Here is a 16,014-nt window from a genome sequence, read left to right on the forward strand (position 1 = left end):
TGAGGACTCCGAGCCCAACGCGCAGGGTGCGCTGGAGACTGGCTTCCGGCCTTGACCGCGTGGTCGGGTTCCGCGCCTGCACCCCCTGCTCGCCAGCTCCGTCCCGGTCCCTCTGAACGACCAGCCACCAAACTTCCCGGCCTAAGCTGCTCTTCGGATACCGCGGAACCACACGCCCGCCTCCATGGTCTACGTGCGTGGGACCCCGCGCAGCTCTGAGACCAACACTCGGGGAAAGCCCGGGTGTATGCGGAGGGCGGGGTCCTCTGGGAGCTGGTCCCGGCCGCGCACTGCTGCTGCCCTGCGCTCTGCTTTCCTCCCGGAGCGCTTCCACACCGCGCGCGGAGAGGGGCCTACAGAGGCCAACACGGAAACCTAGGAGGCACAAATGGCGCGACACGGCACCCGGCTACTCAGCCGAGAAGGTAAAACTGGAGACCAGGGCTGCGTGGTTCCCAATATAGTGTACTCTCCCGTTCCATCCACACTTTCCCCGCCCCCCACTACGGGGCAGTTTCCGTTCTTTATCTGTAGCTTCCCTAGCAGGTGCGTTGTGGAAACTAAGGCCGACCAGAGGCCGGCGGCCAGGTGGGGCCTCAGCAACCGCGGCTCCCGCGCCCCGCCACGCGCTGTCTGGACCTGGCGAGCGCGGCGACTCGGACACCTGCGGCGGGCAGACTTCACCCTCCACCTTGGACTCCTCCATGTCTGCAAACACACTCCAACTAAAACGGACGGAACGTTAAACTTTGCCAGAGCTCCTTTGTGTCGCGGCTAGGCAGCGGAAGGGCGTCAGTGCCCCAGAGTGGAGTCTGGCTCTGCCTTTCCAGGTCTGCCCAGGCCCATCCTCTATACCTTGGCCCGCACCCCACCCTAGCGCTCCAGGGCCAGGCCCACGGTGTCCCCACCTCCTGGCAATTCTGGTTGAACCTGGGATTCTGGGTAGCGCCCCGTCTCTAAGCGCCCTGGAGGTGACTTCCCAGGTGAGACAGGCGTGGAAATGGTACGAATAAACTCGTCTCCTGCGAGTGCTCGAGGGAAGAGTCAGAGACCAGTGTGCCAGGAACCGTCGTAGTCCTCTTTACCTGGGTCGCGGCCCAACGAAGGGTACTAAACGCGGTGGGCGCGGGGGGTGGCCTGTGGGGCAAGCTGGGTGTGTCTGAAGGTCTGGTGGAGAAGTCAGGCGCTCGCTGCTGCTCACCTGAGCGGGCGCTATTCTCAGCCTTGACGCCCCGGAACCCGCTCTGCGGTCCCTCACACTCCACCTGTTGAGCAGCTCTCAGCCTCCCTCCGTTCCCCTCCCCCTCCAACTCCCGCCTCCACAGCCTCAGGAAGTGACAGATTTTTTTATTATTAAAAACAAAAGTCACGGATACAGGGTGGTCTCCCCAAACAGGCTCAAGGTGGTCTCCATCTCGTGAGTCAATTGTTGCCCTTTTTAAAGTGCTGTTACATCAAGAGGTTACAACAAAAAACAGACAAAGCAAAACCCAAAGGGGACTGCAAAACGGGAAGGGAAGTAGGTTCAGGAAAAGGAAGCAAAATTAACTTACAGCATAAATAAATTAAAGTGAACCTAATACTGAACCAAGAGACTCACAGTACACTTATATCCATTGCACATAGCCACTTTGTCATTAGGAACAAGTTTCAGAAGTGGACGGGACAGGGAGCGCAGGGCCAGAGCCAGCAAAGTTGCTACATTTTAATCACAACTGGGGGTCCGAGGCTGAACGGGTTGGGGGAGAGGTCTCCCCCCTTCTTATTCCCTCCTGTCCAGTTAACCCCATGAAGTCCCAATGCCTTGGAGTTCAACCGTGGGGCGAAGTGGTATTTACACTTGGAATCGGAGATGGGGCCCCGGACTGGGACGCCCGGAAGGGAACGGGCAAGGCCGAGGCGCCCGGGAGGAGGGCGGGCGGGAGGCTTTATTTACATCGGTCCGGTCGGAATGGCTTGTTCCTCGCTCTGGCCGCCGCGGCCGCGGGTATTTACAAGAAGAGAGCAGCATGGCTTGAGGGCGCGTGGGCGCGGACGACGGGCCGACCCTAGGGCAACAGCGGGGGCTTGAAGGAGCAGTTGCCAGTGCAGTGGCGGGGCGTCAGCATCTTGCAGGAGAAGTGGTGCAGGGCGTCGTGGGCTTCTAGAGAGACAGTCGAGCGGGCCACGTTGGGTGCCTGGCCTGCCTGGCTTCACCGGCGTGGTCCACCCGTCCCACTCCCCTTAAAGCCCAAGTCTCACCCACCCCCCTCTGGCTCAGTGATTCTGAAGCCAGTGAATCAGAAGATGGTAGGAGAGTAGGAGAGAGATCCTGGGGATTCAGAACCACTGTTCTGGTTCAATAGCCCCATTTTACAGAAGAGGAAACTGAGGCACAGAAAGAGGTAGGTCCATCTGCACAAGGCCAGATTTGGACCCCACGGCAGATTTTCCAATGCCCAGAGCCCAAGGGACTCTTTCTCCCTATCCCACTGTTCTAGGATCATTTCTCCATTAAATAATAATAAATAATAAAAATAATAATAAATCCTATTTCCCTCCTCTCAGCTTCTGATCCATGTAGACCTGGCCTTCCTCTCTCACTACCTCCCCCCCCCCAATTCATTTATTCAGTCGATCGTTCATTCATTCGCGGACACAGCCAGCGTCTGGAACCCCTCCTATCTTTGTTCCCCGGCTTCCGCACCTTTTAGCTTCTGCTGGATGGCATAGCGCGCCTTCCGCTCTTGGTCAAGTTCATTACACAGAGTGTCTGGAAGACATAAGGAGGGGCTGGTGAGGAAATGAGACCACCCTCAGGCTGGCCGGGGTCACATCCCGGGCCTCACTCTCTCCCCAGCTCTCATCCTCTAGCAAAAACAAGTCCAGGGACTGAGGGAGGGGGTATCTATGCTCCCAACTGCAGCCTGGTGGAGGGAGGAAATGGCCTGGGATGGCGCTTAAAGGCAGACGGATCTAACCAAAATTAAAGCAAACTTGGGCATTACTTCCCAGGTAATTTTACGCCTCGATTTTTAATTTAGAAACCATGGAAATTGCCGCGATAAGAAGTTCAATCACTCCATGTAATGATGCCTGCAAGCCGTTTGCTGGGCTCGCTTGCCATTCTGAGGCTAATCAGAGTATACAAAGGATATTAAATAAAAAAATAATTGTTAAATTACCTTCCATTTAAATCCAAATGACTGAGCCAACATTGCGGCTCCTGCCAGACAAGAGGCAGTTACGGCCCGTGCACGCGCTCACCTGACTCCCGTCTTACCTCTGACAATTTGCAGCTGTTGCACCATTTCTTCTCGATAAGCCAATTCTCTCTTCATTTGATCCTGAAAATTATCTGTGCAAATTGATTAAGTGAGAGCTGTTATGCACAGCCCCCTCCTCGGCCCCATTTCCCCACCACTCACTCCCTCCCCACCCCCTCAGTCTTTGGCGTGGCAGGAACCTCCTGGAATGGAGAGTTCAGCGGCTTCCGCCGGGCGCGCAGGGCAGCTGCCTGAAATGGGGTCCCGGAAGGAGGCCAGGAGCGCGGGAAGAAGGTTCTGGCCATAAGGCGGAGGAGGGGTGAAGTGAGGTGGGTCGGGATGGGGGTACCTTTAAGACTCTGAAATTCTCTCTCCAGCTTCTTGCGCAGCTCCATTTGCTCCAGGAGCAGCTTTTGCAATTCGTCTGTGAAAGGGGTGAGAGTGGGAGGTAAAGGGGAGGGATGTGCAGGAACCAGGCAGCCCAGAGTCACCCAGTCCTGCCCTGGCCAATCACCCTGAGATAAGAATTGGGGCCGGTGGGGTTGGTAGGTAGAAGCCCTCAGCACTCAGTTTTCCCATTTCCTCCCAAAGGATTTGGGTAAGAAAAGGGGGCTGGGAGATAGACTGCCCAGGAGAATCAAATTTGGGATGGTAGAATGCATACTGGACTTCTAGGTCCCGGCTCAAGGCATTAACCAGCGTGACAACTGCTTTAAGTTGTTCCTACTCCCTAACCTTAGAGGTTGACCCAGGAGGACTGGATTTACGTTTCGGAAGACAGGCCTAATCTCTCCCTTCAATAATACAGGGCAAGGAGAATCTGGTCAAAGCCTTGGACCCTGATCTTGGAAAAATACATATACTCACAACAATGTGTTTGCAATTTCAGGAGGTACCCAGACCTCAAATTCATGCTAAGAACACTCACAGAAAGCACCAATGATTTTGAAGGTAATTGCATATCCTGTAAAATCTGTAACTAGGCAGAATAAAAGACCACCAATGCTTTTCTCTCTCCCCATTCCAATTTCCAAGCCCATCCAAAGGCTGGTTTGGGAAGAGGGGAGCAGAAAGGTTTGTAAATCCTGTCAGTGCCCGCAGAGAACAGCTCCAGAGAAGTGGCAGGGGGCTGTCCTGACTATGGAGCTATAGATATTTGGGTCCTCCCCATGGGTGGCTCTCTGAGAAATCTTTCCCTAGCAGAACACACACACACACACACACACACACACACACACACACACACACACACTGGGAGATAGAGGTCAAAAGTGGGGTTTGCAGCTACCTTCCTCTGTGCTTCAAGCCATACTCTTCCCTGTGCAGGCTGAGCAACAACCCCAGGATCCTACTCGGCCAAGTTCCATCCTCAACCCATTTAGGGCAGAGTGAGTGGTTATGCATTAATTCCAGGGAAAATTAATCTCTCAAACATTCCTTAAGTAAATGTCTCTTACGAATCTTGCTATTCAGAAAGTCATGTTTTCCAGTGAGTTTGGGAGACCCAGATTGTCCTGTCTGATTGTCCACATGCATTAAGTTCTGAGGATCGTTTCCCATTTCTCTTTCTCACTTGGCTGTTCAGACAGGCGTGGCCTTGGGAACTCAAACTCCCAAGAATGTCTGGGGCTTTAGTTCCCTCTAGCCACCCTCTACACACATACACACCTGTATCAGGATAATGCAACCTTTTCATTCGGTGAAAACTGATTCTCCAAGAGCCCTGCTTTCTCACTCTTACACCTACAGGAAGAACACCCCATCTACGAGAAGGGCCCATCTCCCCCAAGCACATTGTAGCCCCATTTCACAGATTTAACCTCACCTCTGGCCAGGTTCTCGATATCTTTCTCCACTAGCTGAGTTCCTGTGACATCAAGGGTGAGCCCATCTTCGCCTGGGATACAAGGGCAGGTAAGAGGGGTTCTGTCCTGGGAGAAGTCTTGGGAGGGGAGGAGTGAGCTTCCCCGGAACTGCACTAAGTCAGGGACCTACTCCAGGCCCTCTGCCTTTAGAGGAGACAATTGCAGTCATCCAGTACTATCCACCTTCCAAGGCACCATTTTAGGGGTGCGGCCATCATTTTAAAGAGGGACACCCTGCAGGAGAGTGGACTCAAGGAAGACAGGCTATCCTTAGGCCAGAAAGTGCCCTTCGACTCGTTGTATGTTGGTTATGGTGTCCCTCATTTCCTTCTTATATGCCCTCTTCTCTTACCCCGAAGAGCCCTAAACTGACCAAGGAGGTAAGCAACTCAAAAGTTGGCCTGCATGTTGCCCGCGTGGTTTAAATATTTATCTACCAGTCTCAGGAGGAGACCGGCCGCCGCTTACGCTTGATTGAAAGCCTTCCTCGCTAACCGAAGCCAGTGGGAACCTGGGCGACCTAGGCCCTAGCCCACGACTGAGGGAGTGCGCGAGGGTCCTAGGACTCACCTCGGTCTGTATTTGCAGGACTTGGCTGGGAGATACTCCTTTGGTCTGGATAGGATTTCCTCGTTTCCAAATCGTCGGCGGTCGAGTGATTGTCTTCCTTATCTGGCTCTTAAAGGCAATAAACCGAGTTTCAAGGAGAGGCAAAGAAATCGTGACCCCGATACGGCCAGAGCTGCCGCGGTCGGGGCGCCCGAGCCCTAATTAAAAGCGTTGTGGCTGCTGCTGTTCCCGGCTGTGCGCCTGGGCTTGCACCCTCAGGCTTTGGGCCGGGCACCCCCTCCCCTGCGCGCGATCTGATCTTCTCCGGCTCCACGCCCCCTCCCCAGCCCCTCGGAAAATAGCAATACGAGCAACTGAGCCCACTAGGGACAAGCGACCTACATCGCGCGCCAATACTAGGGCACCGCGAGTGCGCGTGGCCGCTGAGTCGGCCTGAGCCGCTCCCGTCGAGAACGCGGCCCAGGCGGTGCCCGTGAGAGTAGTGGCTGCGAGGGAGGCTTCTCCTGGACTCAGCCCGCCCGCATTCCCGAGGCCCGAGGCCCCTCCTCTGCGAGCCACTGGGTCCCGCGCGCACCTGCAGGCCTCCCCCACCCGCATGGGGCCGCAGCTACCATGAAGCGTCAGGAGTACCCAAGTGCACAGCCAAGCACCCCCACCATCCGCTGGACTCGGCCTGAACACCGGGGACCTCGGGGCAAAATCACTTGCTGAATAAATGAGAGGACTTTAAAGGGGTGCCAAGAGCGATTTTTAAAACGTTTTAATCCAGTGTATGAGGTGTACGTGAGCATGCGTTTGTGTGCTGGAGAGGGAGGCTTGTTGTCGTTAACTAAATGATGGAAGTTGTTGAGAGTTCTCACTCAGCTTCCTTCCCCGCCCCCCCCCCCCCCCCCCATTGTTTTTTCTTTCCCTCTCCCTCTTTCTCTCCCTTTCTCTGCCTCTTGGCTCCTCTCCTCTTCCCTCGTAGTCTTCCCCTGGCCCCGGCCCTCTGCCTGCGGTCCCCGCGTCACATTGGCCAGCGATCTCCGCAGGGGGGGCTGGGGGCGTTACCATGGGCCTCCGGGGTGCAGAGGTAGGAGGCCGCGGGCCCCAGCGCCGCCGCCGCGCTCTTCACATGCTCGTCCAGCTCTGGCGCGTACACCTGTGCCAGCCAAGAAATGACAGGCGGTTAGAAGGACGTTTGGCGGCGGATGGGAACAGCCTAGCCTTGCGCCGCAGCCGGGAGGGAGTGCTGGGGGGTGGCCGAGGTCGACTCGCCGGTGGGACTGAAGCGCCCCGGGCGGCAGTGACGCACAAGGAGCAGCCTTGCGCCCTCGGAGGCCGCATCACCGTTGTAGATTCGGGGTAATTATTAGCACCCTAGAGAAAATTATCCGACACACAAAGCGGCTCCCAAGCCAAGGGCGGTTCAAAGCAGCGCCCGCATGCTCTTCACCAGCCTGCTTTTCCGCATCTTCCCTCCTGCCCGCGCCGGGTTCCCGGCATAAATGACGCCTTTCGCATCTGGCTAACGATTCGTGTTTTAATGGACCGAATGGAAATGTACAAGTGTGCGCACCCACTTTCAAATAGCCAACAATTCCGGCTTAGCTGCACCCCCCCCAAGCACCCACACACACCCGAACCCGCGACCCCGAGAACCCGAGAGCCCCTCTCATGCCTTGCACACGGTCTCGACAGCTTCTCACCACGACCCCTGTGGTTCTCAAGGTGGGAATTCGAAGAGGCTCGGACAACTACTAGTTGGCGTGGAAGAAGATTCCGGGGGCCGCGTATGGCAGTGGCCCTGCTTGGGGGAGAGGTCGCCCTCTCTTTACCCGCTGCTCTTCCCCGAGGCTTTGATCCCCATCCAGGCGATCGTGCTACGGGCCTGGCCTCACGAGCACTTTTCTCTGGCTTTGGGTCCCTTTCTCTCTTCCTTTTTCTTCCTCTAGAACCCTTTTATTTCTCTTTCTGTCTGCCTGTCTCCTTACTTCCACCACTGAGAAAAGCACACGCGTTTCTCAGGCTTGCCCCCAGGATCTTCTAAAACCCTCAGCTGGGGGTCCCAGAGAGTCCAGCTCCATAGTGCTCCTAAAGATGGGTCTATCCAGAGAACAGCCGGGGCCTGCCGCTCGAACGCTCGCTCAGATTAAAATTCCCATCCCTCACCCGGCCAGCGCCGGGCCTGCAACCCCGTGGTGCCTAGGGGTAAGCAGGAAGGAGCCACCAACCGGCGGGCGCGGGGCTCACCTTGGCCGGGGCCGGGCCCCCCAGCGGCCCGCAAGGCTCTCGCAGCTCATAGCCGCCGCTCGGCGGGCTCCTCTCGGGTCTCCGCACCACGTCGTCGGCCGCCAGGTCCCCAAATGCGGACCGGCTGGCTGAGGGTAACCCGGGGCGACGCCGCAGGTGAGGGCTACCGCCCTCGGGAGAGTCTGTGGGACCGTCGACACCCGAGGAGGTAGTAGACGGGGGCCCGGCGGGCTGGTCGCCATCCAGTCCGCATCCTGCGCTGGGTGCACCCGTCGCGCTGGGCTCGGCCTCGTCCGGGGCGCCCTCGTCGTCGGGGAAGCGGTTGGACTCCACGTCCACCTCGGGCTCGTCGGCAGTGTCCACGTCAGGTGAGGCAGAGTGGTAACTGGAGCTGCCTTCACTCAGAAAGTCCGGACTCACGTAGCCGCCGCTGGACCCTGCGCCCGGCCCCGGCCCCCGAGCAGGGCCAGAGCCGTATGCGTCGCGGGTGCTACCGTAGAGCTTAGCAATGCTCTCTGCGTCCTTGACCACAGGCCGGAAGGCTGACACATAGGAGCCTTTTCGTGTCGGCGGCGGCGGAGGCGGCAGTGGGGCTAGGGGAGGCGGCAGTGCCTCGTCTGCACCTTCCTCGTCCAGCGGCCCGCGGGACAGCGCGCTCGGGCAGCGCTCCTCTCCGCCCAGGCCGCCCTCCTTGGCGGGCTCGGCACTGTCCAGGGGCTCAGGGCCGCCGCCTCCTGCAGCCGCCGCCGCCGCCGCCGCTGCCGCTGCTACGGCGGCCGCCACGGCCTTGGCTTGGCTTTGTGCCGCTGGATAGGGCGGCACTGGGAGGCTCCCTGCCGCCGGCCAGAACATGGGAAACGTCGGGTACACGGTGGCTGCGGCGGCCGCTGCAGCCACGGCCGCAGCGTCCTTGGCTGCCCCTGAGGGCTGGTGACCCCAGAACATGGCGCCACCGCCCGGGCCAGCTCCGGCCCCCGGGGGCAGGTGGCCTGTTCCTGGGCCGCCCGCACCTCCTCCAGTGCCTGCGCCCCCGCCGCTCCCGGTGCCGGGGCCGCCTTTGGGTTCGCCTGCGCCTAGCACCGGGTCGTCCTTTTTGGGACAGAGGCCGAAGGCCGTGGGGAAGCCGTAGGGATGAGGGAAAAGAGGCGGGGGTAGCTTCTGCAAGAGGCCAAAGCCCTTGCTGGGCACTGGGATCACCGGGTAGCTACGTACGCCGGCGCCGCCACCAGGCCCTCCAGGGCCCGCGGGGCCGCCAGCTCCCGCTGCCAAACCAAGTCCCCGTTGCGGGTGGGGAGGAGGCGGCCCAGGAGGCCCGGTAGACTCATCTTCGCCACAGCGCAGGCTTTTGTGGGGCGGCGGGCCTGAGGCCATCTCGGCACCGCACCCGGGGCCTCCCCCGCCGCCGCCGCCGCCAGCACCACCTTTCCCTGGCCCACCCGACCCTCCATTAACGCCACCGCCACCGCCTCCTTGTAGCGAGAAGGTCCGCTTGCGCGTGCCGCCATTGAACATGGCCTTGACGTCCTCCCAAGCGTGGCTCAGTTCGTCTGTGGCCGATTTGTCACTGAGTTTAAGGTGACGGCGCCACGAGTTGAAGTTAGCAGCGTCGGGCTGCGTATACTTGGCGTCAGGTGTGCGGTGCGAGTGGAAAATGAACTTGTTAGGCGAAAAGTACATGCTGCAGTAGCCGCACTTGATGCACTTGGCACGAGAGCTGTTGTAGCGCGCGGGGATGAAGCTGCCACGCGAGCCCCACGCACACTCATGCACCACATCGAAGGCGAAGTTCTCAGGCAGCTTAGGTGGCTTGTGCTCTCCCAGGAACGACTTGCACAGGCGTTCGGCCTCGCGCTTCGTGATCATGCCGCAGCGGCGCGATGAGATGGGCATGGCCCCGGCCCGACGCAGAATCTCCAGCTGCACTGGCGTGCATTGCACACACGTGATGCCCAGGGCCACGCGGCGGTTGTGGATCTCATTGTAGCTGTAGTTCTTGAGGAGGGTGTTGGAGATCTGCGCCAGGCACAGGCGCTCCTGGCCGTCGATGACCAGAGACACGATAGGCACTCCGTACAGCGACGTCTCGCCCACCTGATTTGGTTTGAGAGCGCTGGAGCCCGAGTAGGGCTGCAGCTCCTGCTTAGAATTGGGCGAAGAGTTGCCCTCGCGCCCCGGCCCCAGCTGAGTGGTGAGAGCCTCCATGCCGCCGCTCCTGCGAAACAGAGAAATCAGAGAGCAGATGAGCCATTTTCAGCGCCGCCGCGGCTCGGGCCCGCCCAGCGGGGCGCGCCGAGTCGGGCGCGCGGGGGAATCTTGGCAATGGGGAGTCCAAGCTCATTCGCCCCCTGGACGGGCGCCTTTTGTTATTCAGACGCGTGCTGGCGCCGGAACAAAAGCCCCCGGGGTTTGGGGGAGGAGAAGGGGTAATCGAGACCTCAGGAATGCCCCGGCAGCTAGGCACGCAATCCTATTTTCGGAATGGGGTGGAAGTGGAGCCCAGAGACAGAGAGTGACTTGCCCAAGGCCACACAGCAAAGACATTGCTAAAACCAGCCTTCTCGCCGCCGAGATTCCTGCTCCTTCGGCCACCCTCGCAGCGTGCCCTATCCGCCCCGGTCCTGAAGCCCGGACTTTGGGGACCGGCCGCCCCTCTGCTCAGTCGCGCATGCACACGGGCGGGGGAAGAACTTGAAGGTGTTGGGGGGAGGGGCGGTCACTGCCCAACTCCAGACAGCAGGGGGCGGGGGGGGGAGGGAAAGAGGAGGGTCTCCAGGCTGTGAGGGAGGGTGGAGAGACTGAGGCGACCGCTGTTCGCGGTGCTGAACCCGGCTCTCTCCAAGCAAGCCGTGTGCGCCCAGCTCATCCAGCTCCGTGCAGAGCCGGCTTCCCAGGATAACCGCACTGTTTTCTGCAACCCGAGCTTCTCCTCTCACGCCTGGAGCCCTGCGTTCTTTGGGCAGAAGGATTCCGGCTGGAAATAGAAACCATTTTCTTTCCAGCCATCAGTGGGACCAGGGTCATGCAGGTCCTAAGCACATTTTCTGCATTTTTAGTGGCGTTCCAGACCAAAGGTGGTTTCTATCCAGGTCAGCACGTGAGATGGAGAGGTTATCAAGGAAGTTTCTTAGGAGCCACTTCTTCACTTCTAACTGTCCACTCCCTAAGTTTTCCTCCTTCAGATAGTCTATTTTCGTTCAAGCCAAATGCAGTCTCTCTGGGCTTCCTCTTTTTTTGGGAGGGGGGAGGGGTCTCTTCTCTGAGTACCCTTCATGCCAGGCTGTCCTGCTCATACACTGGCCGGTCTCCAAAGCCACTATAAGGCTCCAGGTCAAAAGTAGCTGCCCGTACCATGCTTTGTTCGCTCGCCCAGGGAGAGAAGTAGCTGTGCCCGCGGACCTCAGCAGTGGAAGGACTGGGAGATTGATGCTTGGGGCTCTCTAGGTGGCCGGGCCCAGCCACGTGTCCTCAGACACCGAAGGCTTCCACCAGGCTTGCTGCTGCAGGTGCTTCTGCGGCCCAGGCAGCCCAAACCTGAGGGCCCCTCCTCTAAACTCGGCAGGAAAGAAAAAAACCATTTTCCAGAGGGGATCCAAGTTGAAAAGCCTTCATCAAGAAGACCAGAATCTTCTGTCTGTCTGTCTTCCGCCCTCTCTGTCTAGGTGCCCCTCATCTGTCGATCGTATCGTCCCTGAGCTGTCTCTCCCAGCTCTCTCCTCTAGATTCTCGCGTCTGTCTTCATACCGTCTTTAAATATCAAGCTATTTATCTGTTATCTGTCTGTTTCATCTTTATTTCTGCGGATCGAATGGAAACAAGTTGACCCTTCTTTCTCGTTGAAGTCCCTTGTAACAATTTAGGAGGCAAAAACACTGTCCTAACTCCCTGGCGGAAGGGTTAGCAAGACAAGTCCGGCAAACCCCGAAAGGGCTCTCAGGAGGGCTGAAGAGGTGGCTGGGGCGGGGTGGGGGGCGGCTCTGGGGAATGATGTCTTATCGGTTTCCCAAAATCGGTAAGTATGCCCTGCCCGCATACAGTGAACGGACCACCTCGAACTGAGGGCATTCTCCCCAAGCTGAGAGTCTGTCGTCCCCACAGGGTTTTTCCGAGTGGGAAGAGAGGGCTCCGGGCCCAGGAGCCAGGACAAGGGGGACTCTACAAAAGGAACCTAATTTCGAGGGCCAGAGCGGAAGCCGGGGCAAAGGACTGTACGCAGCGACAAGGATCAGCGGCTAGGGCGGTTTGGGGAGCTCTCACCAGCTCCTGGGGCTTGAGGGGTGAGCTTGGAGAGGGCGACGAGGTGGGAGGAGGGCAGCGGTGGGAGTGAGACGATGGAGTCTTTAATAAGGTATAATAATAAAAACAACAGGCACAAGAACCCACATCCAAACTAAACGAAAGAAGCTGTAGGGGCAGGGTGAAGGGACTGGGGATGACCGGACGCGGGTACTCACCGTGCGACAGTGGCGGCTGGAGCCGGGCGAGCAGTGAGCGGAGGTGCGCGGCGGGCGGGAGTCCGGGATCCGCCAGGCTCTCCCGGTGACGGCGCGGCCCCTCCCCGCGCGCGCGCACAGCCGCGCTCCCGGGCTCCTGGCGCTCACACCCGCGGCCCCGCCGGCCCCTCCCGCTCGGCGCCCGCTCTCAGCAGGTGCGGGGCGCCAGGGCCCGGGGCGCGGAGACCTGTGCCTTGAGCCGCTGCCCTTGAGGCCCCAGAAGGGCCCGGAGCGGAGGCCGAAGCTTGGAGCGCATGGCGCGGCAACGGGCACGGGGCGGTCACAGCCGGAGTGCGAGGCCCGCGCGGGGCGGGCGCGCCTGACAGCTGCGAGCCGGGGCGCCACACCCACCGCCCGCGCAATCGCTTGCACCCTCCCGGGGCCCGCTAGCCCGCGGGCCACACGCCGCGCCCGCTGTCTTCCCACAGCCCCGGGCCTGCGCGCCCCAGGTAAGCGGCCGCACACCTGCGCCCTGCGCCGGGCACCTGCGGCCCGCGCTCGCCAAAGGGGCTAGGAGGGAAGAAGGGCCCGGGGCTGCAAAGTTTGCCCCCAAGAACGAAATGGAGCTCTGCTCCCCTCCTAGGGGCCAGGAGTGGTCCAGGCCAAAGCCGGGTGATGAGACTAAGGACAGATGAGGAGGAAGGGGCGCGGGGAGTGAGTGGTACCACTCTTTCGGGCCAGGATGATGGAGCCTGAGAGTGGCCCTAGGGAGCCAGTAAGGTTACCAGGGCTGGGGCAGAGACCACGCTGGCGGCGAGGTGGGGGTGGGGGTGGGGGTTGGTGGCAGGGCGGGGTGGCAGCTGGGAAGGGGCAAAACCAATTCCCCCACCGCTTCTGACTTGGATGGGAGGTGTCAGGACAGCTCCAGCTTGAAGAGGAGCGACCTCCTGCCTCCTTCTCTTAGCAGTGGACTCAGGAACTCGGTTTGGATCCCCCAAGCCCCCGACCTTGGGCAGGAGCTAAGGCCTCTCTGGGAGATAGCTGGGGGTCAAATGCTTTCTAGTTGACTGCTAGACTGCTCTCTAGCTTTCTTGCTAGTTCAGTTTCCTTGTGGTGGGGGTCTAGCCCCTGACGCTGCAGACACCCCTTGGCATCCTCTCTCTTCCCAAAGTCCATTTCTCTCCACCGCTGTCCCCTCTTTCTGTCTGTCGGTTTCAGTCTTCATCATTCTTTCCCCCCACTACTCCATTGGGTCCCCGTGTTCTCCCTCTCTCTTAATCTCGATCTCTACTTCATTTGCAGTTACCAGTCGCACCTCCCTCTTTGCCCGCACCCAGCGCCCCCCCGCCCCCCCTCCAGTGGTATTAAGTGTCCTTAATGGACACGTTAATTAAACTGTAATTAATCATACTGTCCAGCTCAAGTTTGAACAATTACCCTAATCAAACAGAAGTTAATAATGGCAGGGATGGCCCGGGGCGCGGCGGGTGACCCGGGCAGGGGGCGCAGCGGCCACTGCAGCTACTGACGTTGGCAGCAGCGGAGAGCGCAGCCCGTCCTTGGAATCCGGGCGGCGCTATAAATCTTCCGCGGCCAGCGGCGCTGGGTCGCCCTCGCCCCCGCCCCCTCGTTTTCCCTCTTGCGCAGGGTTACAGGCCCTCTCCCCTCCTGCATTCCAGTTCTTCTGGGGTTCGTCTCCCCTTCTCCTCCACTTTTCCCCTCTCGCTTTTCTCTTTTCCTCTTGCTCTCAGGGACCCTGGGAAAGCCTCTAAGGATGCGAGCGGATCACCCGGGCCAAGCCCTCGAAGAGAGGAGCGGACAGGACAGGCCCGAGGAGTCGTTTGCTACCTCCTTCTCCCCTTGGTTAACAGATTTCTGAGGCCTCGAAAACTACCCCCAAGTTTGAGGGCTCTGTCTCTTCTGCGGAGACTCTTCTAGAGTGGGTTTTTGCTTTCAGCTCCCTCGGTTTCCGTCTTTCTCTCTTTTGGGTCTTTCTGCCTATCTCTCTTCTCCCAGAGCCTGCTCGGGTCTTCTTTCTCCCTGCCTCTGGCCCCTCGGTCTTCTCCAGGCTCTAACTCTGTCCCGCTCTAACTCTGCCGTTCTCTCTCCCCCGCCACCTTCCCTCTGAGAGAAACAAGAACCTATTTTCCCTCCCAGTCCGAGAGCCGCCCCCAGCCTCCACCTGCTCATCCCCAGCTCCCTCTGCCGGCCTCCCCCACCCCATAATTACAATCCCGTTCGGTAATTATTCTTAGCCTCCTAATGATTTTTTAAAAGGCATCTCAGAATTCGGTGTGGTGGTTGACAACGATCCCGGAGCCAGGACGCCCCCCGGGGTGGCGGGGAGTGAGAGTAGAAAGAGATTGGGAAGGGTTCTGTGAGCAGGGCCTGTCTGTCCTGCTTCTATTTTACTATGAAGGCCAACTACGCCTCTGGGGTCGGCCTCTAGGGCGATCCCAGCAGTTTGGCTGCGGGGCCCCGGCGACTTCTCGAACAAAGTTCCCTTTCCTGGTTACTGCACCAGGGGCGTGCTGGGTCCCCCTGAGTCTCCGTTCAGCACCAAGCTGTGGACAGCTCCCTGAGCCTGCCTGCGGCTTCGCGGACCCACCCAACTCTCCGACCCGGGTCTGAGATGGCTAAGGAGTGAAGGCGCATGGAGAGAGGCGGGGGATGGGGGTGGGGAGTGGGGGTGGGCCAGAGAGCGGATCTTGGGGGTCGGGCCAGGGCTCTGTTCTGGCCCAGCAACTAGTTGGTTAATATGAGCGCGAATGTCGTTTTACAGTTTGCAGAGACGGTTCTCACAATGGCCCTGGCAATAAGTAGGGATCATTTATTCCCATTTTACAGACAGGAAACTGAAGGTAGTGGAAGCCGACTCAGGTTCCTTGGTCAATAAAGGACGCAGGCTGGTCTCCCAGACTCCAAATATTGTGCCTTGCACGCTATCCGGAGGGCCTCGCTTAGTGAAGGAAGAAGAATAAGGAGAAGCTTTTATTACCGCTTTCACAACACTCTGTGCGAAAGAAACAGGCCTAGCGAAGCCAGGTCACTTGCTCTGATTCAGGCAGCCAGTGCCGGGCAGCGCTGGGAATTGAACTCAGGCTCAGACGCGGCAGGGTGGGACCCTTCTTCCTCAGAGGGGCCTTTGAGTCCTGCTGCTCTGTCCAGCGCCTGGGGAGCCCGTGGAAGTCGGTACCCTTAGGCTTTTTGACCCCCGTTAGCGCGGTTTCTCTTTTATCCACTGCTGGTGGCACTAAGGTCGGAGGGCTGTATTCCGGATTAGGTGCTCCCCCCACTCCAGCGGGGTCTGCAGTGCCTCCGTGTACCCAGCGTCGCGACCACATTGCCCCGAGTACCGCCGCCCATTCTGGCTCTGGCTTGGGCTGGGGCTGGGCGGCCGCGCCTCCTCCGCAAGCAGATATCTTTTACCAGTTGAATTAACGGCAGTTTTCGTCAGTTAATTAGGTTTAATTTACATAATTAGTACAGTATAAAGAGGATTGGGGATAATCATGGGGTACGTAGCACTTACTGTGTAAACACGTATTCTGAATTAAAAATCAGATGTAATTAAGGCGCGCAGGCCCTGTTTAGGCAGGGTTTTAATTGTAATGAATTTCTAATTAACACTCAATGATTGCCAAATGCAAAGGGCTGTAAAATTTTCTTGTA

General features: G+C 58.9%; 1 protein-coding gene across 1 annotated transcript; it reads right to left on the reverse strand.

The window, feature by feature from the left end:
* Positions 1-1,249: 1,249 nt before the first annotated feature.
* Positions 1,250-15,686, reverse strand: SKOR1 (SKI family transcriptional corepressor 1). Its single transcript, XM_011386474.2, is given in 17 exon segments — positions 1,250-2,143; positions 2,687-2,752; positions 3,263-3,337; positions 3,595-3,669; positions 5,071-5,142; positions 5,681-5,788; positions 6,731-6,821; positions 7,913-8,040; positions 8,152-8,469; positions 8,965-9,193; positions 9,434-10,124; positions 10,979-11,096; positions 11,945-12,077; positions 12,167-12,299; positions 13,920-13,977; positions 13,980-14,110; positions 15,397-15,686. Coding segments are annotated over 17 exon segments (2,811 nt in total). The 3' UTR covers positions 1,250-2,048.
* Between the last annotated feature and the right edge of the window lie 328 nt (positions 15,687-16,014).

The sequence above is a fragment of the Pteropus vampyrus genome, unplaced genomic scaffold (genome assembly GCF_000151845.1).
Source record: "Pteropus vampyrus isolate Shadow unplaced genomic scaffold, Pvam_2.0 Scaffold15, whole genome shotgun sequence".
NCBI classification, from domain to species: Eukaryota; Metazoa; Chordata; class Mammalia; order Chiroptera; family Pteropodidae; genus Pteropus; species Pteropus vampyrus.